The sequence below is a fragment of the Lissotriton helveticus genome, chromosome 7, assembly GCF_964261635.1.
Source record: "Lissotriton helveticus chromosome 7, aLisHel1.1, whole genome shotgun sequence".
Lineage (NCBI taxonomy): Eukaryota > Metazoa > Chordata > Amphibia > Caudata > Salamandridae > Lissotriton > Lissotriton helveticus.
Genome location: NC_136068.1, coordinates 469,811,859 through 469,837,622, shown reverse-complemented (window position 1 = coordinate 469,837,622; position 25,764 = coordinate 469,811,859). Strand labels below are relative to the sequence as shown.

The window sequence follows — 25,764 nt, the reverse complement described above, 5'->3', positions numbered from 1 at the left end:
CTGGCACATGAGGGCACTCCAGTGGTGTCTCCGCAGGCAGTGGTATCAACACAACAGGGATCTCAGGGAGTCTGTGAGGATTTCCAGAGAAGCTGCAGCGGATGTATCTTGGTGGAGCGTGGAAGGCAATCTGTCTCAAGGAAAGCCTTTCCATCTACCTCCATCGGTTGCCACGGTGATAACGGATGCATCCACTCTAGGGTGGGGTGCTCATCTGGGGGATCTGGAGATCAAGAGGAAAGGTTGCTTCACATCAACCTTCTAGAGTTGCGGGCGATATGTCTAGCACTCAAGGCCTTTCTCCCTTCCCTTCGCGGGTGGTCGGTTCAAGTCCTGACGGACAACACCACCGCGATGTGGTATGTCAACAAACATAGAGGAGTGGGGTCGCAGTGTCTCTGCAGAGAGGCTCTGCGTCTCTGGTCCTGGGTTCTGGACCATCAGATTTGTCTGATGGCAAATCATCTGGCCGGAGTTCTGAACATGCGTGCAGACAGTCTCAGTCGGCAGTTCTTGGCCGACCACGAGTGGAGGCTTCATCCAGAGGTAGTTTGTCACGTCTTTCGGACGTGGGGAACTCCTCAGGTGGACCTGTTCGCCACTCACGAGAATGCTCACTGCCCGTCATTCTGCAGTCTTCAGTATCCGATGCTGGGAGCTTTGGGGGACGCGTTTCAGTTGAGTTGGGGCTCACAACTCCTTTACGCGTTTCCTCCCATACCATTGATTCCTCGGGTTCTGAGAAAGATTCGCCAAGACCGGGCCCAAGTCATATTGATCGCCCCGGATTGGCCAAGAAGGGTGTGGTACACAGATCTTCTCCACCTCTCCTCGCGCCCGCCGCTCTGTCTCCCTCTCAGGGCAGATCTCCTCTCTCAGATGGAGGGGCAGGTTCTACACCTCCACCTCCAGACCTTACACCTTCATGCCTGGAGATTGAAAGGGGCAACCTGAGTTCCTTTTCTCTCCCACATGATGTGGTGGATGTCATTCTATCGGCCAGACGTGACTCCACCAAGTCTATCTATTCTTATAGGTGGTCTCGGTTTGTTTCCTGGTGTGGGGAGAAATCCATCGATCCTTTGAGGGCTCGTTTATCATCTATACTTCAATTTGCTCTTTCTTTAGCGCAGCAAGGGCTTGCTGTACCTACAGTCAAAGGTTATCTTTCGGCTTTGTCGGAATTTCTCTGCCTGCCGGATCAGCCGTCCTTATTTGAGTCTCCTGTTGTTTTAAGATGTCTAAAGGGCCTTAGAATACATTTCCTCCTACTCCCTTTATTGTACCTCAATGGGACTTGAATCTGGTGCTTACTGGGTTCTCCTTTCGAACCTTTGCACAAGTGTCCCTTGAGACTCTTGTCTTTTAAGACGGTCTTCCTGGTTGCTATTACCTCAGCAAGGAGGGTAAGTGAGCTTCAAGCTCTTAGTTCGAAGCCCCCATTCTTGACCATTCATGCTGAACGAATGGTTCTTAGGACCAGGGCTGCTTTTCTGCCTAAGGTGGTAACTCCCTTCCATCTAAGACAGTCTATTACCCTTCCTACCTTCTATCCTCCCCCTCACCCTTCCAAGGAGGAGGAACGGCTTCACCGTCTGGACCCTAAGAGGGCGGTGAGATTTTATCTTGATAAGACAAAGGACTATCGGGTGGATGACCAGTTGTTTGTTGGATTTGCTGGCAGTAGAAAAGGAAGAGCTGTGCACAAGCGCACACTTTCGAGATGGATTATTCTATGCATCAAGATCTGCTATGCCCTGGCTGGTAAGGAACCTCCAGAGGGTATAAGAGCTCATTCTACTAGAGCAAAGTCATCAACATCTGCTTTGTCTAGGGGTGTTCCTATAGAGGACATTTGTAGAGAGGCAACTTGGGCCTCCCTCCACACTTTCGTGAAGCATTACTGCTTGTATACCGAAGTGAGGAGGGACGGCCACTTTGCGCGTTCTGTCCTTCAGGACTTTCTGGTATAGAGGAGTAGATACCCTCCTCCAGGAGTGGGGACTGCTGTGGGAATCTATTCACAAGGTGAGGAATCCACTGGCAGATGTATCCATCAGAAGAACAAATTACTTACCATCGGTAACGCTTTTTCTGGTGGATACAGTATCTGCCTGTGGATTTCTCACATGCCCACCCGCCTCCCCGTTGTCCACTCTTCTATACCTGAATTTCTGGTAATGTTTTTTTAATGTATACATGTTATCCTCAAAGGAAGTGTGTTCTTGTACATGATTTACTATGTTATATTCACACTATGTGTTTTAACTTGACTAGTTTGTACTGTGTATACTGTGTATATATCTATTGTTGTTGGTCCGTCCGTGTGCCTCGAAGGCACGGAAAAAAGGGCAGAACTGATGTCATCATGCCGGAGTAGGCCTATTATGGAGTCGGTGACGTCAGCGCAGCCGTGCGCTATGTCGTGCGTTCCTGTGACGTCGTCCACGCCGGCGAGCTACAAAGAATTTTCCGAACGTTGCTGACTCAGGGGGATATTCACAAGGTGAGGAATCCACAGGCAGATACTGTATCCACCAGAAAAAGCGTTACCGAAGGTAAGTAACTTGTTCATCTCAAACAGTAGACTAAGACAGTTACATGGTTTCTTATTGGAGGGTACCACCTCATTGGTATCAACAGAATCATTTGTGTTACTGAAGAAGAGACCAATGCCAAGTCGCAAAATGCTTATCATAAGCACTGCTTAGTGTGGTGTCTGGGACTCCATAGCCGGGCATTCCATATGTGACATGGTGTCAATGGTGATATGGTATATCAGTTCCCATGTATGAAGAAAATGTCAATCCAGCCATAGTAAGAGAGTATCTGATTTCACAGGGGACTGAATTACACCTCGCACTAGAGGATTTCATCTTTCAAACCTTTGCTGTTGGTGGAGAGGCATAAAATCCACCCTTGCTCCATTCTGAAAAGGTTTAAAGGGCTCCATGAATTAATAGCTGCCCAAATGATCTGCCGGAGGTCATCTGGAGAGTGGTTGGAGTTGGAAAAGTGATGGCACATTTTTGTAGTGCTGTGTCTGCAGCATATGTTGCTCCAGTGCTCCATTATTCTTGGTTCGATAGCGCTCGTGGTCATTCCCGCGTAATAAAGGCCACAAAGGCAGGTGATCAGGTAAACACAGTTTTTTGTACTGCAGTTACTGTGACTTTTTTGTTTCCAGGCAAATTGGGGACCCAACCTGACCTCTTAGGAATGTTTAGTCAGTGGGCATACCCCGTAGGACCCACAGGGATAGTGCCCTGTAACAGGTGGTAAGGCCCACAAGGTGTTCTGCATGTGGGACTGTTGAATATGAGGTCTGGTGTTTACCAGGAGGTCCTTCAGTGTCTGGGTACACTTAAAAGCGAATCATGGCTCTGGAATCTCAAGGGGCCCAGTGCGTCATCACTCCTTCCCACAGTCGCATGAACCCCATCCAAGGACAATCACTACAATTACCTGCACCTTAAAAGACGGGTCTTCTCCCCTGCTCAGTCTCAATCCAGATGAACAGAGGATGGTAGGTCTCCAGTGCTCTCTGCACAGAAACCACATGAGTATGGTTGCATCTCTTGAAAACTCTGTTTTTCTTTTTTTTCTCACCCCAAGGCAATTTGGGTCCCCTTGAACTTGCTGTTTCTTTATGTTGACTATCATTGTTCTTTCCACAGTTAGCAGCTGAGTGCTACACTCTGCTTTTGACCTATGGGTCACTGATCCAAAGGGTAAGACCCTTCACTCACTCCTGAGGACAACTTGTGATACACTGTGTAACAGCAACACAGATTGGTTTTATGTTATCTGTTGCCTGTATGTCCACTTGCCTGTTCTGTTATATTGCATGTACTAGTGTGTTTTTTACTTCCTTCACATTGGTGCGACTAATCAGCCATAACAATAGCATGCACATACAGTGTCCCGGATAAGCGATCCTGGAGACACATTGGGCCATACATGCAAAACATTTGTTTACTGTGTGTTTTCTTCAATTTGTCTTTTTTTTTCTAAGTTGGACGATCAATTTTAAACTTTTTGAACAAAGGTATTTTTTTTAGGGGATTACCTACACTTTATATCACATCTTAGATGTGGGGTAGGGTTAGCTCTCCCTTTTTTAGGTCCTGAAGAAGTGGTACAGATACTTTTTGGGTCAACAGGCAAGAAACACGTTGACCTGACCACATTCACAGATTTAGGCTACTTGGATACATTACCTCCCTGTAGTCGCCCGTACCAAATTATGTTTTTTTTAAACCTGCCAAGGAAACCATCAGTTTAAAGTCCAGTTGAATACCTCTTTTTAGTCTCTCTTCATTTCACTATACACATTCACTCAACCTCACACATTCAAAACGCCCTCACACTGGCACTTTCATCAGATGGCAAAAATAAAAAGATCTCTGCTAAAGCGACCCTTCGTGGGGCCCATAGGGCATTGCATTGCCAGCCCTATGAAGAACACCCTTGATGATGAGACTTTACATGCTCATGGATTTGTGAAGGCACCAAGAAAAAATCCTTAGGATTCCCCTTTTTTGTCCGCCTTTCTTTCTACTTTGCTTTCTGAAAGGAGCAGTATTTCCACTGGTTTCTGCATTAGCACTTTCAGAGCCTTGGTACTGGACCTTCATTGGCTCACATTACCCCTCACTTCCTTGTTTTGAGTCATATTAAGGCCATATACAAATCTCTACAATGTCCAGAAAATATAACTATACTATACATAAGATAACAAACATTTCACTCAACTTATTGAGTGCTATTTGAAAGTGGGAGACAAATATGTGTGTAGAGTGAATCAAAGATGAATACTCCAATATAAGTAAGACTTTCATAGAGTGAGCAGGAGATGCTGTTTATTCTTAACTCAGACTGTCTTTAATTCACTCCCATATTAGGGTTTTATTTTCCAGTGCCTTGGTAAGTGCATGGCCAGCTGTGATGATACTGCACTGATTTTACCCTTTCTTCGAAGCATGTTCAAATCTACTAGGTTCATCGCTACGCCTTACCATGCAGTAAGTATCAAGTGCATTTCTTACAATTATCATAGATTTATTTCCCTAGGGTATTTCACCCTGTACGACCACAACAAAAACAAGTTGAGAAGGTAGTCATATGGGCTGTGGAGCATCTGGATGTACATTGTGTAGGTTTGTAACTTCATTCATAGAGCTTCATGGTAAATTATTGATGACCGGTGAAACATTCCTCACTCAGTACTTCCTCTCACCCAAAAGTGTGATTTTGTACTCCGTGCATAGCCAAATTATAGTAGAGTGAAACCCCTCTACAGAGTAGATGAGGACTAAGTTAGCAGAAACTAAATGTAGAGCTCCTTTTTTCAGGTGACTAATAATGCATTTCATCAGGGATAGTTAGGAGCCTCTTTAGGTGATCTCTCTTGATAGAAGCCAGTGTTTGAACAAGATAAATCAAGTTTAATCAATGTTGCAGATAAAGTGGTGAAAGACATAAAGCTATGTGAAGGCTTTGAAATGACTCTCTCAGAAAGGCCTTCAAAATAGACAACAGTAGACATGAGGAAAAAAGGATAAGCACCGCTTCTAAAGAAATCGCACTAAGTGACAGAAAACAAATAGTGACGAAACTCTCATCTTATTGTCCAAAGATGCTTTTTAAGTAGCATGGTAAAGGCCCTCCAGCATAGCTGTATAAAGGTATCCTTAAATCATGCTTTGAGGCCACTGAATATATTTGCTTTACGGTTGTATGTTCTTACAACGCATTCCGTTGCAACGCATGCCTTTACCACTCATGCGTTACAACGGAATGGTTTTTCAACGCATAACCCTTTCCTCTAATTCTTGCGTGTTGACGTTGTACGTCGTTAAGAGGAAGCGGAAGTTTCTTTCCGTTTCCTCTTAAACGACGCTGATTTCCTGCACTTTCTTACGTGATTTCAGGTGAGGTTTTTGTTTGCGGGGTAGACCCCCCAAGCCCCCCTTTTTTATTTTGAACCTTTACCACATATGCCTTTACTACTTACCTCTTAGTAAAGGTATGCATGGTAAAGGCTTTCGTGTTAACCACGCATGCGTTGTAATGCATGCGTGGTTAATGCATTCATGGAAACGGCCGCGTTGTAGTGGCCATTTCCCTTGCTTTACTAGGTGACAATCATTCACCAATACCAGCTGTAAACACTGAATGTGAAATCAAGAACCAGCTTTATCCTTTCTTTCAAATATGAAATCTCTTGTACTAAATGTCTGTGTTTGGTTAATGTCTATTGTCTCCCTGAGGCTGTGAGTTGTCTTTCCCTATTTGCAGGGCATAGTAATTGGTTTCCAAACATGTGCCAAGGTTCATCCTTTCGCATGCCGGCAGGTACTTGAAGCGTACAAGGGTTGTCTTTCTGATATTGAGCTGGTAAGAACCATGCATCTCTTTCTGTCTCATATTTCAAACTTTCCTCAGCAGTGGTGGTTCACATTTATTTAATGTATTTTACAATTAGATAAAAGTTTACGAGAAAGAAAAGCTACAATATGTCTAAAGACGTAGGCAGTCTACAATTCCGAAAACAAAACTGTATCAAATAAATGGCCAGTGCAGCTTCCATTCCTCATGTGTATATAACATTTGTTGAAGAAATTTAGAAATTTGTTTAGAAAATTTATTTTGAAGGGGCTTATGATACCAAATGCAACACTTTCTTAAATTTACCATCAAAACAAGTCATTCAACCTTTACTTTCTCCTTTGATTTACTCATGACTTCAGAAGTAATAGAGCACCAACGGAAATGCCACCCTCCAAGACAACTTACATTTAGGAATGTGGGTGTTCAATACAAGACCAGGTCTAAGGCCAGGCCCTGGACTCAAGGGGGGAGTGGTACTCGATATCAAACAACAGGCCTGTGTAAAGGCTGGGCTCTGTATCTACAGAATACAGTTACATTAAGGAAAGGTATGCGGCTGAGTCCATATTCTATAGCACACAGCTTACTGTGCTCTAAACTCCTACTGAAATGGTGACTGGCCCGGGCCAGGAGGCAACCGGCACCAGCACTGGTGTGTTGTGTTAAAGGACTACCTCTCCTGTCTGAGGATGGGCCTTCATGAGGCCAATGTGAACAACCCACCCTGACACATGGGTAAGGCAGTGTGATTGCGTTGTAGGGGCAGAGAACCACACATATCCTCTATGCCTAGGACAAGGCCAGGGAGGATCATTGTATTTGGGGGCTGGGTGACACTGAGGCCAGGGTTGATTTAGGCAGCCGGGTAAGGCAATATTCACTGGATCATTGGTTTTGCAGGGCATTTTCTTCGTGGCGTTCCTGCCGCCTTTGAGGTTGTGTGTGTGTGTGTGTGTGTGTGTGTGTGTGAATAAGAGTTAGGGTAAGGGTAATGGTACACATTAAAGCTAGGTGTAGAGTTATTGTAAGCATAAAGGATAGATATTGACTTCAGGTTGCGTATATTGTGCCAGTTACGGAACAGTTCTTGATTAATGTTAGTCTTAGGGATAACTTTATGGCTAGAGATGAAGTATGGGCATGATACAGGGTTAGGGTAAAGAATTTTGTTCAGCATACTTTGCTGGAATGAACTAGGTTCAGGTCTGTGAAAAGTGGTGGGTATATTATCCTCCTAGTGTTAGGGGGTTTGGGTTTCGGTTATAGTACATAATAGTAATGGGCAAGTGATAGTGATAGCATTATGGTTAGACATAGGATTTTGGATTTGTGTACCTTACAACAAGAATAAAATCCTACAACATTATTTTCAGATACTTATACAGCATTAAAATTTGAAATATCAGTTTCTCACTTTTCTTTTTGTATTTTTTTCCTCTATATTTAATTTCTAAATTTTAACCTAAATACCACTGGCAGGGGACAAGTGTCTTTTGAGCAGACAGGTACACGAGGTAGTGCTGCCCAAAAGTTCTTTGACACCATAATTCAACTTTGAGTGAATAATTTATGTTGCCTGTGCCACCACAATTGTATAGCACAGAAAAAGAATTGTGTTTAAACTTTATCATAACCAACAGCCATTACACATCCCTCACTTATTTCACAGTACATTGCCTACCAGTGCAAGTGGAAGCTGCACTCCAATAAATGCGCCAATAGCTATGACAAAATATGTGTTTGTTAAGGCATGAAACCTATGAGCTGCACCCTTTAAATGAAATAAAAATAAGCTGTATAAGTTTATAAATGATATTAAGTCTGATGGATCGATATCTGAAATTTAGGTTTTCGTTTGAAGTTTAGCAGTGCCCAGAAGCTGCATGAAGTCGTCACTAGATGGATGAAATTACTTTTTCCGCCAGGTTAAAGATCCGCTTTCTGGCAAAGCTCTTAACTTACAAAAGTGGTTACTTCATAGGTCTCTGCTCTAGACAGCGCGTGCGCGCTGCTCTAACCAGCCTGCCCATAGGCTTCCCTTTAGCTGCCCCAATCGTCACTCCATTCGTCCGTGGCATGAATACATCATGCCTCTTCCTGTATTGAACCCCCCATGAAAGCACCAGCCAATTACTTATCTGTTAACACAGTGGCCATTTTAGGCACTCATTTTGGGAATACTTTTTCCATTGGTTAGAACTACAGTGCGCGGTGGTTACAGGCGCACTCTCTCGTTGATCTTGGAAATACTTGTTTTTTTATTGTTATCTTGTGCTTTTATCTTAACACATTATTGGCTCAGGTTTGTTTTCCGTTTGTCGTGTTTCCGTTGTTCAGCAGGTACCCCTTTATGGCAGCTGCTTCATTGATCTAAGGGGTATCGCAAAGAAATTGGAATTTAAACAGCACAATGCCTGTCGTCTAAAAAGCTGTTTTTCTGTAGTGAGAGCTTAATTCTGACAATGCCCAATGCTGTGTTGGCTAAAACACCGCTTCTAAGTTGTGAAAATCAAATAGGAGCGCTCAGTCAGATCACATTGGAAGCAAGCCTGCCTATAGGACCTGGCAGTAAGATCATAGATGGGACCAAGCAAGATGTGAAAACATGGGGTACACGCTGCATAGGACTGCAGTCTTCTCTGCAGGTTTCGTTCTCACCCAGCAGAAACATTCAGTTTACTCGTATACTTTATTTCTGCTCTCCTCCTTCTGACTCTGCGCACATGTTCATGTTTAACAGCCTGAACACCGTAATAATAATAATGTATGTTTTCATTTATAGCTCATGTAACTGCATTTTTGTAGTTTCATAGCATTGCCGCACGTCTTGCAGATAATGTTTTTAACAACCCAGGCACAAATAGATATCACATAGGCCGAGGGCTTTAAGTGGGCTGGGTATTGCTGGTGCGCCAGCAGTTCTAAAAAGCAAGTGCCGGGACGTGTCCTTAGCGGGGTCTCCATTTTTGCCCGCACCCTCCAGGCAGAAACCTCTGTTTTGTCTGATTCCTCTTTTTTGCTGGAATGTCTGCTCTGATCCCGCTGCTTAGGGGATGTTCCTTGCTACAGGGAAGCATGGGTCTTTTACCATTGCAACATACTCTGCAGAACAGCAATATAATGCAGAGTACATTATTACAGTGTTCACTACAAATGACAATAACTGTCATTGTCCTCTACTAGGGAAGGTTTCTGCCCTTCATGTGCTTGTATACTTCTGCAATTAAGGCAACGATTATGCTTACATGTTGTTGTTGCACAAAAGGACATATGACTTGCCAGGCCACACCAAGGTCACGTTATGCTTTTTTCTTTCTTTTTTTTCTGGCAGTTTATATAGTGTAAACTTGGCCCTAGGGCACTAAAGGGCTTTACATGTAAACCATATATTTTTACATGACAACTGTTCTGCAGGAAGAAATGCTTTGAGTGTGTAATCGAGGTATTGAAGCATATATTTTGTTAAACACCAAGGATGTTAAAAATAAGTTGTGCAGGAAAAAAAGTTATGAGAGAAAGGCAAGGGCTTTACTTGAATATCCTGCGTTAAACTCAGCAAAAACAGAAGATGGCCTATTTAAACTAACCTTTTCAAATCCTCCCTTTGATAACCAGCCCCCATTGAGAGAGAAAAGACTTAAAAGGAAACAAATTATTTGAAAAGGGCATGTAAATGTTCACCCTCAGATATAGCCAATGGAAATACACACCATTGACAAAGCTGACAACCTGGGCTTGTTGTATCAGCCATGTAACTTGCTGTATTATATATCTGGGTGCAATGACAGCCGCTCCAAAATACTAGTGGGGAGGCACACTATACAGAAGCACATATTTTTTGCTTACATGTTTTAAGCCACATCCGTAATCTTCTTGCCACGCCCCTTTGAGGGACCCACCAGTTTTTTCATACCACTTGAAGCCCTGCATAGGTCTTTCGTCGTAGGCCAGGGTTTATTTAATGAAGCATGCTACAAACAGTAACTTGCTACATTTAATTTTTTTTCTTTCTGAGCATGATGAGCTGCCAACTGTGGTAGACTTTTATGTTTATGGTAATTCAGCATTAGTCGTATCATGTTGGAAATTTGTATAACACGCCCTGGCAGCCGGGGCTGTCTCAAATTGCTGGACTCTTTGTTTCAAATTTTTTGAGGCTAGTCTTGTTCATTATTCTATGATTCTAACTCCTGTGGCCTTGCACCCCTCACACTGCAGTGGAATTGAAAGTGTGAGCATTTAATTGTCCATTTCCACCGCCCACCTGGGCTCTGCAGGTAGGGCCTTTTCCTGCAAAGTGTGGCCCGCACTGAAGTGGCCTCCCACTCCGTGCACTGCCTGGTCAATAAAACATGAGCATTGCCTATTTTTCTCAGAAAGTAAATGTAGGTCAAACGGTTAGTATGTGTATGGAAATGAGTGGCAAACTGTAAGGTACTACACAATAAACATTTTGGTAACTGTCATAGTCATTTTACACTCATTATCTGATCCAATGAATCCTGTTACATATGTTTCTGTTATTATATTGATTATACCGTAATTGCATGTACATGTGATTTTTCTAGGATTACCTTCGTGAGCATTCTTCCAAGGGCAGGATGACATATTGAACATTTAGTGACACCCATATTTTCTGCATCTACAAATCAGTCAACTGCCCCCACACCGTGGTCAAAACACACACAGCCATTTTGTTTGTCGGGAATGCTGCTACCACCAATTCATAAACTACAATGTCTGCTTGCTCATTCAATCTTGCTCTCTGTCTCACTCTGAGAACACGGAAGAGAACACATATGCCCTTGTACAGGCAAAGCATTGCAGCACTATTTGGTATCTCTCTGATGGTAAACCACGCAGCTGGATAAAGTCATGTTTTTTAGGCCTCAGCTCTAGACGGAGCATATGGGCTGTCTCAAACCGAGACATGCTGCATCTACTGGATGGGCTTTAGCCTGCCCATGGGCTTCCCATTTGCTGCCACCATCATCACTCTTCAGTTATATCCACATATTCCAGAGCACGCAATGCCACATATTTCCTCTACACAGCTTCACACCATGCCATACGATTCCACAACAAACAATTCCAATCTAACACATCACTCACTCCCTTGCACTATCATCAACCCTGTCATCACTTCCCTACACACCCACTGCCTCTCTCATCTCTCCCTCAGACTCCCAGTACCCCCTCTCATCTTACAATACCGGTGATCTCTCCCTCCCTCACGCTCCCTGTCTCCTCTCTATACTGCCTGCTCACATCCGCTACCTTCCTATACCTCCACACGCTCTTCACTGGTCCACCTCTCGCCTCCCCCCTATTATTGGTGCCCCTTCCACTTGTACCTATATCTCTCTCTCTCTTACTCTCTCTCACTGCTCTCTCTCACTCTCTCATGCACTCTTCCTGCCTCTCTCATATGGTTCACTTGAGTTCTCAAGCGCAGTTTCCATACCATGCCTTTTCACACATTTCTGTCCCTCAAACCCACACTCTCCTCTTATTCTTTAACTGTTTTACTTTCCTGCATACATATGTGCCCCCACTTTATGCATCTATGGCCTCCTCTCCCCTTCTTTCTCACATACACTTTCTGCTCCTCTATCTCAAATTTCTGTCCCTCAAACCCACACTCTCCTCTTATTCTTCAGGTGTTTTCCGCATACACATGTGCTCCCGTTTATGCATCTGTGGCCTGCTCTCCCCTTCTTTCTCACATACTCTTTCTGCTCTTCTATCTCAAATTCAATCATCATTTCCTGCACAAACTACCTATCCCTCTCTATCATCCATTTCTATCTATTTTGTGCAGCTCTCACCTCTATCTATTCACAATGCACCGCAATTCCACTACACAAATACACCACACACTTCCACCCCACACAATTTCAAAACTAACAACTTGAATACAACCAACATAATTCCACTGGACACCACATATATCCACTACACTCCAAACCAAAAAACATAAGTAAAAGACATTGTCATTTACGTCTATAGCTCTAACCCGTGCAAATTCGAGACCTATTGTAAAATCATGCAAGCTAATATATGTGAAGGTCTCTGCTCATTGGCTGGGGGTATGACAATGGTGATTAAGTTGATCAGTGGCTAACAAAAGCAAGACAATGAAAGGCTCAGATTAGATGAATAGTTTAGAGAAATGCACCAGCACCTAAAAAAGGGGGAAGAAAGGTGTCTGAGAATATGTCAGTCACAACAACAGTCCCAGCTCTAGCTAGTTACTCTAACACTTTACACTGGTATTGCATGTATGTATGCATAGATATTTCTATAATCTGAACTTCAGAAATATTGGAGTGTTGATAGATGGGCCAGCCCATCAAATAATGAACTCCATTTGGGCAGGGCAGTGGAAGCATGTACTCCACTGACCTGGTAGCCATACAGCTCACCGTATTGAGGGATTTCTGACAGCCTGAAAATCCCATAATAGGTTGTAGGACTTCAGTCAATAATATTAAAAGTTGGGGAAAAGTCCAGCTGGCAAAACTGCAGGGTCAGCTTTGACATCGAAGTGAACAGATTGGTTGAGTTTCATTGCTGCAATTTCACACTGGTTCAAGAGCAGTTATTGCGCAAGAGGAAATTCTTGTTGAGTTTTCCTGTAGCTGGATAGTAATTTCTTTATTTTTTGAAAATTCTTTTTATTGAGTTTTCAACACATTTAAGATCACACTACTGTATCACTGCATAGCACTCCATCCCATGCCCCCCTTGCACAACATCCCATTTAGTTCTGGAATACCATGAAGTAGATGTCAGTTAAGTCTGCTGTTACCAATCCGGTTCACTATAGATGGATATGTGCCATGGACAACTGTGCACTTTCCACCAAGAACTTCCTATGGGTGGCCAGCTCTGGGTGTTTTGGGCTGTACTTTCCACTGTCCCCAGATTCTATCATACTTTTGTGGTTACCCTCTGGATCTGTACACTGCTTCTGCAGCTAAAGAGCAGTTATACCATCCCTCTTGGCTACTTTGAGATTGTGGGGGGCCTGCCTCTCCAATGGCCCGCTTTGTGACGTTTAGCAAAAACACAACTGGTCCCAATCATCAGTTTTTGTCCCCTTACCCATCCCATCCCAGAAATACTTCCATGATAGCCAACGCGGGATTGTGTTCTATCAGAAGTCGGCATACTCTTTGTAGGTTATGGTATTGCAGGATCCAGTACACCTAAATCACCTGGCATTTCCATACCACATGCATGAAGGAGCTTCTGGTCTGTCCATAACGAAAATATTCGGGGCAGCTGTCCCTCCCCATCCTTCACAGCCTCTCAGGGGTTTAATATATTCTTTAACCTGGTCTAATCTCAGGTGAGGCAATATTACCCATTTTCGGCTGCCATTGTTTACCTTAATCCATTTGTCATCATCCAAGGGCTGCAGGTCTGACTCATATCTTTCCTGCAATTTGTTTAGCCGGTCTGGGACATTTAGCACCAGAATTCTGTATAAGCAAGATCTGCCTTTCCTACCAATAGCTAACATCATGAGTCAGATTTCTAATGGACTGTACTATTGTGAGCGCTGTTATGTGGCCTGTGTGCCTAACCAGTGCATGTCCGCACAGTAGGTGAATAAACAACTGGGATCTCTGTAAATCCTCTTTAGCTTCAAGTTGGTCGTAGAACATCATATGGTATGTCTGCCAGATGTCTCCCTATTTACAGATCCCAAACTTATCTCAGGGCCCAGCAGCCCTACCATTTCCGTTGGGCATGTACCCATGCACAACAGCTTCTTCCTAGTAGGCAACCTCCAGTTAATCAATGGAATGGCTGTAACGGCTAAAATGGCTGGAATAGTGGGCAGGAGAAACTCCCCATACAGCCAAAACTCTGGTGCTTACCCGGTAAAGGGAGTCTGCTTAAGTTTCGTGGCTGGGTCCCCCGGTCCCCAAAGATCCAGTCATTAACCGCCAGCAGCTGAGCTGAGCTGCCCAGTATTATAGTCTGATGTCTACTGCCCCTAGTCCGCCATCACAAAGGATTGAATGCACTCCTTATGAGAGATTCATGGCACCGGTCCTCCCTACTTGTAGCTATTGATGTTGAACTGTAGGGTTGTAAACCAAAGGGTAAGGATTTTCTGGAGGTAGTGTGGCAAAACATGCAACAGCTGTGGCAATGCCACCATTTTGAAGAGGGCTATACAACCTCATCATGGAAGGAAGCAACAGTAGTCTCAATCTTTAAAGAAAGGTGCAAAACGTGACCTGGCATGCCAAAGGCCCATTTAGTTGATAGATGCCACAGATAAGGTTTTGGGCAGAGTCCTCCTTGCACGCTTGAAAGATTGGGCAACAGAAAATTGGATTCTGTCCAATACTCAATATGGTTTTAGGAGAGGGCGGGGTACAACTGAACAATATCTTAATTCATCTTTAATCATTAATAAGCACAGAAGGTCCTTGAAGAGTTCTATCCATCTGGCCTTCATGGACCTATCTGGTGCTTTTGACACTGTCAACCGAGATAAATTATGGGCTATGTTGGAAGGTATGGGTGTGGAAAAAGCGTTAGTAACCCTACTCCCCAGTCGTCACTCCGGTACAACAGTCATAGTAAGATATGGCAGTAAAGGGGAAAAAACACATACTTAGATGCCTGTCAGGTTTTAGCACATTACACAGAAAAGGTAAGTAACTTCTCATACTTGGGCAATCTTTTTAGCAAACTGTTGAGATGGGAACCTCTTTTAATCATAAGGGCACAGCAGACAAGTAGGGTGATGGATGCACTATTCCGTTTTGCTTCTAAATTGGGGACAACTTTTTGTCTTTATTGCATTGTCCCTAGGGAGCTGGGGGTCTTGTCCTTTTTCCTGTTTGAAAATTAATAAAAGATTTAAACCATACATTGGGGCACAAGCCTGTGGAGGAACTAATTACCCTTTATAGCCAAATGTCTCTCTATTGCCAGGTATGGAGCTGGGGTTTGGGGTTACGCTAAAAACCAACAGTTTGTAGGAATCGAAAATAAATTCATGAAAAGATTACTGATGCTCCCAAAAAGTGTTCCTACCTCTTTTGCCATACAGAACTTAACTAGAATTTATGGAAGACCGTATAGGCAGTGCCCCTTTTCTTCTATAGGCCAAGATAGGGACCTCTGAGGATTTAATACTTTCATGTGATGTTATTAAAGATTCCCAAAAATCAGACAATGTTTTAAAGGTTCCATGGTTTTAATATTTAGAGAGGATTTACCATGAGATTGGTCTGGAATACTTTATTGAAAACCCTGAAGGAATTCCTCTAAATGTCAAAGGAGTTTTCAAGGAGGCATACTGTTCCAGGGGCAATAGGCTTATTAGTTACCAACATGACAATATTGGAGTCCCCTGTTTGGTTCCTGCCCCTGCACAATGTTATCTATTTATTTCTAATAAGTTCCAGTTCTGATTTTATCTAACCAGGTTCTGTTTATGCACTGTGCACTTTGTTGCCGGCATTTCCTCGCCAAGGAGGGTGATCAAACAAGGTTATGCTCTGCCCATGTGATAACGTCTCAGTTTAAAGAACTATGGACTTTGTATTATTTTGCACATTGTATAAATCAGAGAGAACTAGATTTCTGCTGCCATTACTAAGAAATACTCACTCTTGCTCGTATTGATGGTTTTAACTTCTTACCGTCTTTGGCTACGGCTGAAATCTGTATTGCAGTAGCTAATTACATAAGAGACTCCATTGCGATCAGATAGCCTTAGGAGTAAAATCTGTACATAGATTTTACCTTTTTATGATGAATTGTGTATGTATTGTATTTTAATCATATTAATTTGTAAATCTTTTCATGGTTCTCTGAGTTGAAATAAAGTTATTCTTGACTTGACTGGCTCTATACTCCATTATGATCGGGGGGAGATCTATCTCACCATATTTCCCTTAATTTTGCGTGTCAACGGGGTCATATTCCTGTCCCAGCTTTCCTATGGGTCTCATGTGTTAGAAATTGGGTTTCTGGTTGGCAAAAGAATGTAGCCTGTCCAAGCAGAAGCAGTAATCCTAGTCAGGGTAAGCTAGATCCACACTAAAAGATAACCTGTGTTCACCCTCTGGTAGCTTGGCACAGAGCAGTGAGGCTTATATAAAGAGGCAATGTGTAAAGTGTTTGTGCAACACACAAACACACAGCAACAGAAAGAATACCCCACAAAAAGACTGCATACACGTTTAGAAATACTAACACTATTATAAACAAAACAAGACCAAAATGACAAAAATCCAATGTATAGAAGTTGAGATATTAAATGTTAAAGGAATACATGCAGTGAAACGCTTAGAAGCAAGTAGCATTAAAAAAGTTACTTTACATCGTGCTGGACCGGGTCAAAGTCAACGTTCAGGCTGACCGCGTGGAAGGGCAGGCCAGCTACAGGTCCCATGCAGGACCAAGTGATCAAATTACCTTTCCTGGTCACAAACAGTGAGATGAGTCGATCTGTTCCACGTAGTGATGGCGATGTGACAGTTCGGAAGATGGGTGCTTGAGTCGAGAGGTGTTGAGTGATGTGCCTCACCAGATTCTGCCACACAGTCGAGGGGATGCCTCGATCTCACCAAGCTGCAGTGGCGGAGATGCGCTGTCCGATGCATTAATCTCTAGAGGCAAAGTGCTGGTTCAAATGTGATGTGGCAATTAAACTCCAGCAACAGTGTTGATCGCCGGTTCTATTACACACAGACAGGAGATGCGCCAAATTCCATGTTGCAAGTATCTGGGCCACTTCCAGTAAGCTTCAAACAACAAAAGAGTGTAAATCAATAAATGTATAGAAGCACAAAAGGAGAGAAGATGAGTATGCAAGTCTTATTAGATTTGTATAGGAAGCCCTCACTCACCACCCTGGTTGGTGACATGCTTCATTATCGTGCCCACCGGGAGAAGCTGAATGCCTCCCCGGTGTGCTACAATGCCAGGATTACTGCGGAGCTGGTTAGTTGTGAAGATTATGTAAATGTGAAAAGGGTTTAAAAATGTCCAGATTGTGTCTCACATAAAAACTTTATTCTGTGGCCAATCTGACATATTAAAAGCAATGTGTTTAGGAAACTACCAAGTTAATTGTTTGGCTATTTCCACTTAAAGTGGGGTCAACATGTTTCTGCCCTTGATGTGTGATTTACTGGGCATTCGTCAGGACCATGGGGAGTGTACCTCGGCGGTATGGGCACGCTAAGGCCCACCCTGACCAGAGGACGTGAAAGTTAAAAATCAGTGTAAAAAAAGGTGCAAAATGAACAAACCAACAAGTTGTGGGAAAATTACCTCATAATCAGAGGAACCTGTATAGTTTGAAAAATAAAAGATCCACGCCCCATAGGTCTCGGGAGGGGGGTGGAGGCGAAAATGGCACACCGCCTGTAACGCCTGGCACCCATTCGATACATGCGTGTAGCCTCTAACCGGACCACTTCCTGTAAGTTCAGGCACAGGAGCAGGGGTAAGGACTTTGATATCCCTGATTCTCAAGCAACAGGAGGCAAGCCACAAGCACCTGGAGATCACTTGGCGGTAAGGTAGAGTCAAGCTCTCCTTCAGCAGAGTCCGAGAACAGCAGACAGCAGGGCAATGCAAGATAGAAGCAGGCCTTTCAAGCTTGCAGTCTAAAATGAGTCATTTGAGCACCACAACAGTCCTTCTGATAGATTCAGTTCAAGATCTAGAAGTGTCTGATTTTCGGGGTGGGGGTCAAAGACCTAGTACTTATACCCAAAAGTGCCTTTGATGTGAGGGTGTGACTTCAAAGCAGCCCTCTGAAGTGCATAGATTCTCCTTTCAACTCAGTCCTGTCCATCAGGGATAATCTGTCCTTATAGTGAGGACAGGAGACTGCCTATTCAAGTGACGTGTTGGACCCTCCCTTCCACCCCGCCCAAGCAAGGCCATCAGAATGCAAACATATTTAGATGGGTACTCAGATCCATCTATCCTTTATGTGTTGTGGCGGTCTTGCTTGAATGCACAAAGTGTAGCTGTCACCCACCCCAGACGTATATTAGAGACGGGCTGTCACGCACAAAAAGCAGTAAGTGCAATGTCTACTTTCTAATAGTGCTGTAAATAAATAGAGCCTAAAAAGAGCCCGTTTGACTAGGGCCTGTGCAATGTGTCTTGCATGAGACGTAGTATTGTGACCTAACTCAACCCTAAAGTACCCAACTTTTCCCCCAACAACCCTCTAATCAACACTTCTAAAGAGGAAGCATCTGTCGCCCCAAAAAGAAGCAACCTGAATAGGAACAACATACAATACAACATAGTACTCTATCAAAATAAAGAAATCACCATAGTCTTGTGTAGCAGGGAGTGATTTGCCCCAAGACAGCCCCTCTTTACAGATGCAATGTGTCTCTTCTTTGTCAGCGAATGAGAATAAACTTGGAGCTCTACATGGAAGAAAGGAAGGAAAGGGACCAAACTCTATACCACTGAATAACATCTCATCATCCACTGGTAGCGTCCCCTCCCCCATGATCACCAGAGCTCTCTGAGGAGGATGCCCTATGTCTGTCCTCCAGTTGTGACCACAGTTGGCCTCCTATCAGTCTGCTGAGTTCCTCCTAGAGTGGGATGGTTGATCCCCTTCGGCCTCCCAAATTGTCATTGGCTCCTTAGTTGATATGGGCAGTTATTTCCTCTCCGCCGCTCAGTCCCAGAGCTCTTCCGGACTCTTAAACAAAATGGTTCTCCACTGATACATTACTTTCAGTTTGGCAGGGTACATCAGCATATATTGAATGTCCTTAGCCCTAACTTTTCACTTAACCTCTAAGAAAGATGTAAGAAGGGGCTGCACTTTACCTGCATAATCGGGGGAGAGCGTAACCATAGAGTTGGTGCAATGGATGTTGTTGTGCCTGCCGCAGGATATAGTCTGTCCGTAAGGTACAGTATACTGATGGTAATGCCTCTAGGCGGTCTCCCTGGCTATGGCCTTAGGGCCAGTGCCCTGTGCGCCCTTTCCAGAATGAAGTAGGAGGATAGCTCACAATCCATAATGCAGGTTCTGAAGTATTCTGTGGGGAATTTCTCTCATGTTGCCCACCCCCTCTTTTCTACTCTGGGCCACCAAATCAGCTGGGCTGTCACAAGCCCATGGGGGTGCTTAAAATGAAAGGTGGTTCCTACCACTCCCCTCCCATGTGGCTGTATCCTCTCCCTTGCGAGTCAAGAGTCAATGCAGAGGTAGAGGTAAGTCGCTGCAGTGAGATTGCAGCTCCAGGTTGTGTCTGTTGGCGGCATGTCCATCTCCCGGCAGGTCGTTGTTTGCATAATAAGTTTCTCTCATCCCCGACTCCCTACATGGGCTTAGGTTGGCCAAAGGGGACAAGTGTAGCGGGCACCACATGGATGTTTGCATCCAAGAAAAGGTTGCCCCATAGTTGGCTCAACCAGGCTGCAGTTTCAGTCCTAGCCACGTGTGGTGACCAGTCCATCTCCTCCACTCTAAGGTGCCCGTTACATTGTTACGGGCCACCACCTGGAAGTGAAAGCAGCAATGTGCCACACCTCAGCCACGCGCCTGTCTTCTCTCCCTCTCACGCTCCAGGAGTCGATGCAGAGAGGGTTTGCCACTGTGGGTTTACAGCTCCAGGTGGTGTTTGCCTCCCATCTACAGGTAGGCCGTATGCACACCCAGGCCGTCGATTGCAGAAATTGGCTCTCTCATCCTGGGCTCCCTGGATAGGTTTGGGTGGGCCAAAGGGGGTGATTATAGGGCCCCTGCACTGGTGCCTGCAACTGAAAATATGTCACCTAACGTTCGGATTCAGCAAGGTTCTAGGAGCTGGCATGTAGCTTGCTCAAAATGCGGCTACCATCTTCGGCTGCTTGGCCACGTCCTCCAATAATTTCTTTCTTGATTTCTTTACAATGTAGTGGAGGTGAGTGATCTGTCAATGGTAGGCGAGCCCTTTGGGAGCCAGGATGGGATCTATCAGATAAGGTAGAAACTGTATTGTTTAGAAAGAGCCATACAAGATTTCTTAGGTAATGAGCAGAGTGAGCACTTATGGTAGCAGCACACGTATACACTGCCAAATCACTATTATTCACTGTTACTGCATCTTTGATCCATTACTCACATAAGCAATATTTCACTCACACATATGTTCTGCTTTTAGGTGATAGTACAAGGTGCTAAGGATGTGAAATGCCAAAATAGGAGTGAACATAGTATGCTGTTTCTTGTACATATGTTTTTTATTTGCTTGAGGTGTGCAGCCTTTCATGACTTTCATCTTCAAGACTCATGACAGTCTACATTTGTTTACAACGGTCTTGGTAATGCTGATCTTTTTTATTATATTTTCAGGATCCAGACAATCTGCTTGAAGAACTACCACCACCAGAATACAGGGATGACTTCCACATCCCCAACTTTTCACCGGAGAAACATGTGAGTTTTCTTTAAAATACAATACCATCATGTTCATGTGCCTTCTCTCTCAAATTCTGTTTCTTCCATACCATCTTCACAAACAAAGTACATCCACATGATATCACACGAATAACTTCCCATGGAAACTATCCTCCATTCTTAGAAACACAAGGAATTCTTTACATTATTAACAAGGAGTGAATGGTGTAGCAACTCAATCCGTCTCTCATCCACTGGTACCCTTAGAGAGCTAGAGCTGATTTCTTAACTTCAAAGCTGGTTTTAGTGCACAGTGTAAATGTACAGAGGTGGAATTTATCTCCTGAAGGAAAAATAGATTATTTAAAACAATTACCCTTCTGACTACGAGACTAACCTCTTCTGCGAAACAAAATACACTGGGGTTGATCCAATTTGTGGGCGAGCAAGGATCCATGGGCTAAAAATTCCCTTTCACAATAGGAGCAAATTTAGCTTTTTCTATCCTCACTTCTAGACTAGACAAAGAATTTGGCTGGCCTTGGCTTTACTCAATGGAGAAAAAAGCTCCTATTCCTTGGGGTCAACCATTTACTGGCAATGCCCACAATTTGAGTTTTTTGAGAAAAATAAGTCAACTGTTATACATTTTGTCATGTCTAAATAGCCTTCTTGTTTCCATTCTCTCTATCTACCAGCTTGAGGACGTGATCAAAATGATGAAAAGCACTCTCAGGTTGTGCGAGTTCATACTTTCTAAGTAGGGTGAGGTAAGAGTTTGATGCTTTTTTCCTGTCAATGTGAGTGAGAGTGTGAGTACTATCAGACTAAAAGGATCACACAACAAACCATCACTTATCGATAGGGGTCACTGGAATGTAATGTAAATGTAGGGTGGATTTGTAGAGAGCTGCTTGTCACCTGTGAGGGTCTCCAGGCACTTCTTCCATACAATAATGGGTTTACTATACTTGCCAAACAATCCACCCTATGCTACATAGTTTACAGTTTTTTTTACAAATAAATGTTTTGCTAGTTTAGAAGAATCAACAATTACACATGGTGTTGCTCTGTGGCAAATGTTAACTACTCACCTGAATTTAACACCCATGTGTTATACTGGTACTAGAGAGGCAAAACATTTTGCGAGAACAGCATTAATATTTGATAAAACAGCAAAATAGTATTGTCACAGAATGTACTATATTATACTGCATAATTTGCACTGTGTTCCATAATTTGGCCTTCCTATGTGTCTCATGAATAACAATATTGTGGGACACTAATATCATTGATAAAAAAATCAAGAGACAAAATATCAAAAGGTAAGTATGTAAAGATTTTCTGTACCTAATTCAACATATGTGTACCAAAATACATATACATATATCTTTATTTATTTGGAGAAAAGAATGGCAAATGTATATGTCCCTTTGTGCATTTACCCTTTAATATTTTGTCCCTCCATATTTTGTCCACAGTATTACTGTGTCACGATATTCTTGTACTAGACGTTCAAGAGTACAATCGGCCCTTCTTAGTCTCATAATTCCAGAGCCACTTATAATATAAGGACTTTGGTTACTGTTTTAAATTACATTACAGTTATGAGGGTTGAAAAGGAACGAAATACATAGGTTTTCAAGAGCCTAGGGAAATATGTAACCAACAATGGAACTAGCGAGACTGAGCGATCACATCCCATTGGTGCTGGAGGAGGAGAAATTTCGGGGTAGGGTTGTCCAAAGAACTCATCATCATAAAAGAAACACCTCTATTTTGGGGAAAATTGGGTGTAAAACCTTTTAGAAGAGAACTACTTTACCAATTCAGAGATTCATCATGTGAGAATAGAGCCACCAAGAGCTTAGCTGTAATTCCTCTATGGATGCTTTGTGATTGCACAGAAGAGCAAAATAATTCTGCAAATGTGGTACAGATGCAAAGGGGGGCCCATGAGTAAGCATCGTTATCTGCCCCCTTGAGCCCGCCCAACACTGTCATGGAAACATGGACCGACTGACCTCTAGTTGGCAGTCACGACCGCCTAATTATGATGCAACCACACATGGTGCGGTCACATACTTACATTTCCCTATGGGAGCATGTGTTGTGGCTATAAATCAGCTGTAGCACTAGCTCCCATAGAGAAATGGGAGGCTGTGTTCCTCCCTGCAAACGTGGCAGGCACCTCAAGGTGCCTGCCACACAGTGCTGGAATCAACGTGCCCCCTTGGACCCCAACCGGAGGCCGCAACAGAAGGAGCCCTGCTAGAGGCCCCCAAACAGGCTTTCCAACAGGCTTTCCATGTCGGAAGCCGGCATGGAAAGTCTGCCCCGGAAACCGTGCATCATAATTAGGTCTCACGGTTTTATAGTATTTATTATTTGAACATTTCCGTCTGTATTTGTCCATATTTCTTTTTTGGCCAGCTTATTGGTATTTATCCATATTTAATTTGTGTTGTTTAAATAGATGAGGTGATAACTGGTGTATTTATGCATTTATTTAACAGATAAATGTGGACTCATACTTAAATGCCTGTCAGGTTTTAGCACATTACACAGTAAAAAATATAAACATAATAAACTCACATTAAAGAAATAGTGTAACAACACACATACATGTTGAGATATGCAGTAATTTAAGGACATATCATTGAGTTTTGTAGCTCCCCTTGCTGACATTATGTACAGCTACTGACCTGAAAGTGATTAATCTCAGCATGATGAATCACTCAAAAGAAGCTAAATTATCTGTATTTTTCCACTTTCAAAAATAAATACAGACAGGGGAGGCAGTGTTTTCTGTCTGTGTTTATCTGTAAAAATCAGACAAAGCGGAAATCAGGGAACCCTAATCATAATATGGACAGTATAAAAATGCATCCATATGAATTAAGGGCCAGACTCCGACAGGCCGACGGGCTCCTTGAGCCTGTTGGAAGCCAGCTGGAATGACTGGCCAGTTTCATTTCCGACAACTGAAATTGTATTTATGGGGTCAATAGTGAAACCAACCATCTCGGTCGGAAAGCTTCCGTTTCGACCGAGATCGTAATCGACCCCTAGGACTGACATTTATCAGGCCTGTTTCACATTGGTAAAAATAATCTGTATGATTCCAAAACAACAGGGTGTGACACTGGAGAAGACAAGAGGCACCTGCTGGAGTACAATATTGTATGGCAGCACATTTTTATAAACTGCCTTACCTCTTGTCGTGTTTGAAGAGTCACAATCTCTTCAGTGCTGACTCCCCCGTCACCTTGGTGAACGTTATTCAAATTCTTTGCAAGCCAAAGTTGAACACAGAGCAAAATATATTTTATGAGCTCCTGGTGACTCCATTGCTTGCTGGACTGTGAGGATGGGCAATTGCCTACTTGACCTATCTGACCTTGTACTTTTTCAACTTTCAGGTTTCAACCTACTTACCATTTCTTTGGCCTTTGATTCGACCACTGCGACTGATACCACTGACAAAATGTATTGAGGATCCCTAACCATCTGCCTTTCTCAGAAACATTCGTTGCTGAAACACAATATCCCACCAGAGGACATCCAGAGAACCATTAGAAATCATTGAACAGTAAAGCTACACCAGCCATAGAGAAACATGAAGATTTGACTTTTGTGATTTGGCGAAGGACGACAACCGCATCTCAGGAGTATGGCTGAGGATCACTTTGAATGATAACGAAGCACTACTTCCCCCTGGTCTGGTGCTCCTACATGAAATCATTCACCAATATCATCCATGAAATGTTAGTTCATAATAACGAGCAATACTAAGCAGTTGTTCAATAGTCACTGTACAGCCATGGTGAATTTTAAATTGCTTACTATTTGTAATGTAAATCTTACTGTTTAACATGTTTGTGTTGCAAATGGTCTTGTGCACACTCTCGGAATGTGAACATTGTACATTATTTTATGTAATTTAATTTAATTTAAATGTTTTAAAAATTAAATCACTCTTGTCTTTAATGATGACTCTCATATATTCTTGGTTACATGACTGGCATAATCCTTCAAGACAGAGTTTCAAAACTAAGTAGGTGTGGGGCATGTTGCATCACAATGCGTCACTCTTGAAAAATCACTCTCAGCAATGTTTTTCTATGCAGAATTTAGGATTTGGATGGAACATGCTTCTTCAATCACATTCAAAAGTTTGAAACACAGAGACCCACTGGTCTTTGTCTATTAGTTCGCTTGGCTCAGATCTGTGCAAGGGAAGTAATATGAAAAAAACAATTCTGTTCATTAGACTAATTTGTAGGCCTGGGCGGTAAACTCTGCTACCCTTGAGGAGTTTGTGGACTTTTTCTAACTCTGCACTCCGCATGGACCTCAGAGCTTCTAAAAACTCAGCATAGAGGTGTGCAGCAGATTCTTTCCTCTCTCATGGCTCGCCAATATTGAGTTAGGAAGAGCGAGCTAGGAAAATCAAATGCTAGACTATCTCCCGGCGAGATTTCTCATTGCGAGGGGTCGCAGTAGATCATTACTGCTCATGTTGAGAAACATGCCACTTGCATTGAGGAAGCTGCCACTCGAGTAGAACATCTCAAGTGGCAGAATGATGCACCCTTTTGAGCTAAAAATCAGCAGTGCAACTTACCTCACTCCATCGCTTGCGGAACTCCATGGAGAGTTTTTTGGTCACTCCGCAAACTCTGGCCAGGCCTCCTACTTTGTCCCTTGTTTACGAAAACGCTTATGCCAGCCATTAAGAATCTAGGAAACCGCATTTACACAAACCACTATAAAAATAAATTCCATGTTGATCACATTTAGGAATCTTCTTTGGCTATTCTCAACGATCATCGTAATTTGGGGTGTTCAACTAAAAAAGTGGATCTGTGCACAAGCCCCTAACTTGCATGAGATCTTTACCCCAAATTATTTTTTCTACTCCTGACTCATTCTAAGAAGGAAGATATATACCTCAGGGTCAC

At 43.2% G+C, this 25,764-nt stretch overlaps 1 protein-coding gene across 2 annotated transcripts in view; it reads left to right on the top strand.

The window, feature by feature from the left end:
* Positions 1 to 24,707, top strand: part of LOC144768624 (maestro heat-like repeat-containing protein family member 2A) — a 70,277-nt gene extending 45,570 nt beyond the window's left edge. Inside the window, exons 13-17 of one of the 2 annotated variants that reach the window (XM_078652434.1) lie at positions 4,905 to 5,024; positions 6,301 to 6,399; positions 20,756 to 20,839; positions 21,499 to 21,570; positions 24,223 to 24,315. In XM_078652434.1, the coding sequence (XP_078508560.1) occupies positions 4,905 to 5,024; positions 6,301 to 6,399; positions 20,756 to 20,839; positions 21,499 to 21,564 (369 nt within the window). In that variant the 3' untranslated portion in view covers positions 21,565 to 21,570; positions 24,223 to 24,315. Of the gene's footprint in view, positions 1 to 4,904; positions 5,025 to 6,300; positions 6,400 to 20,755; positions 20,840 to 21,498; positions 21,571 to 24,222 lie in introns of both variants that reach the window. The other variant, XM_078652433.1, reaches the window with a different exon arrangement.
* The last annotated feature ends 1,057 nt before the right edge of the window (positions 24,708 to 25,764 follow it).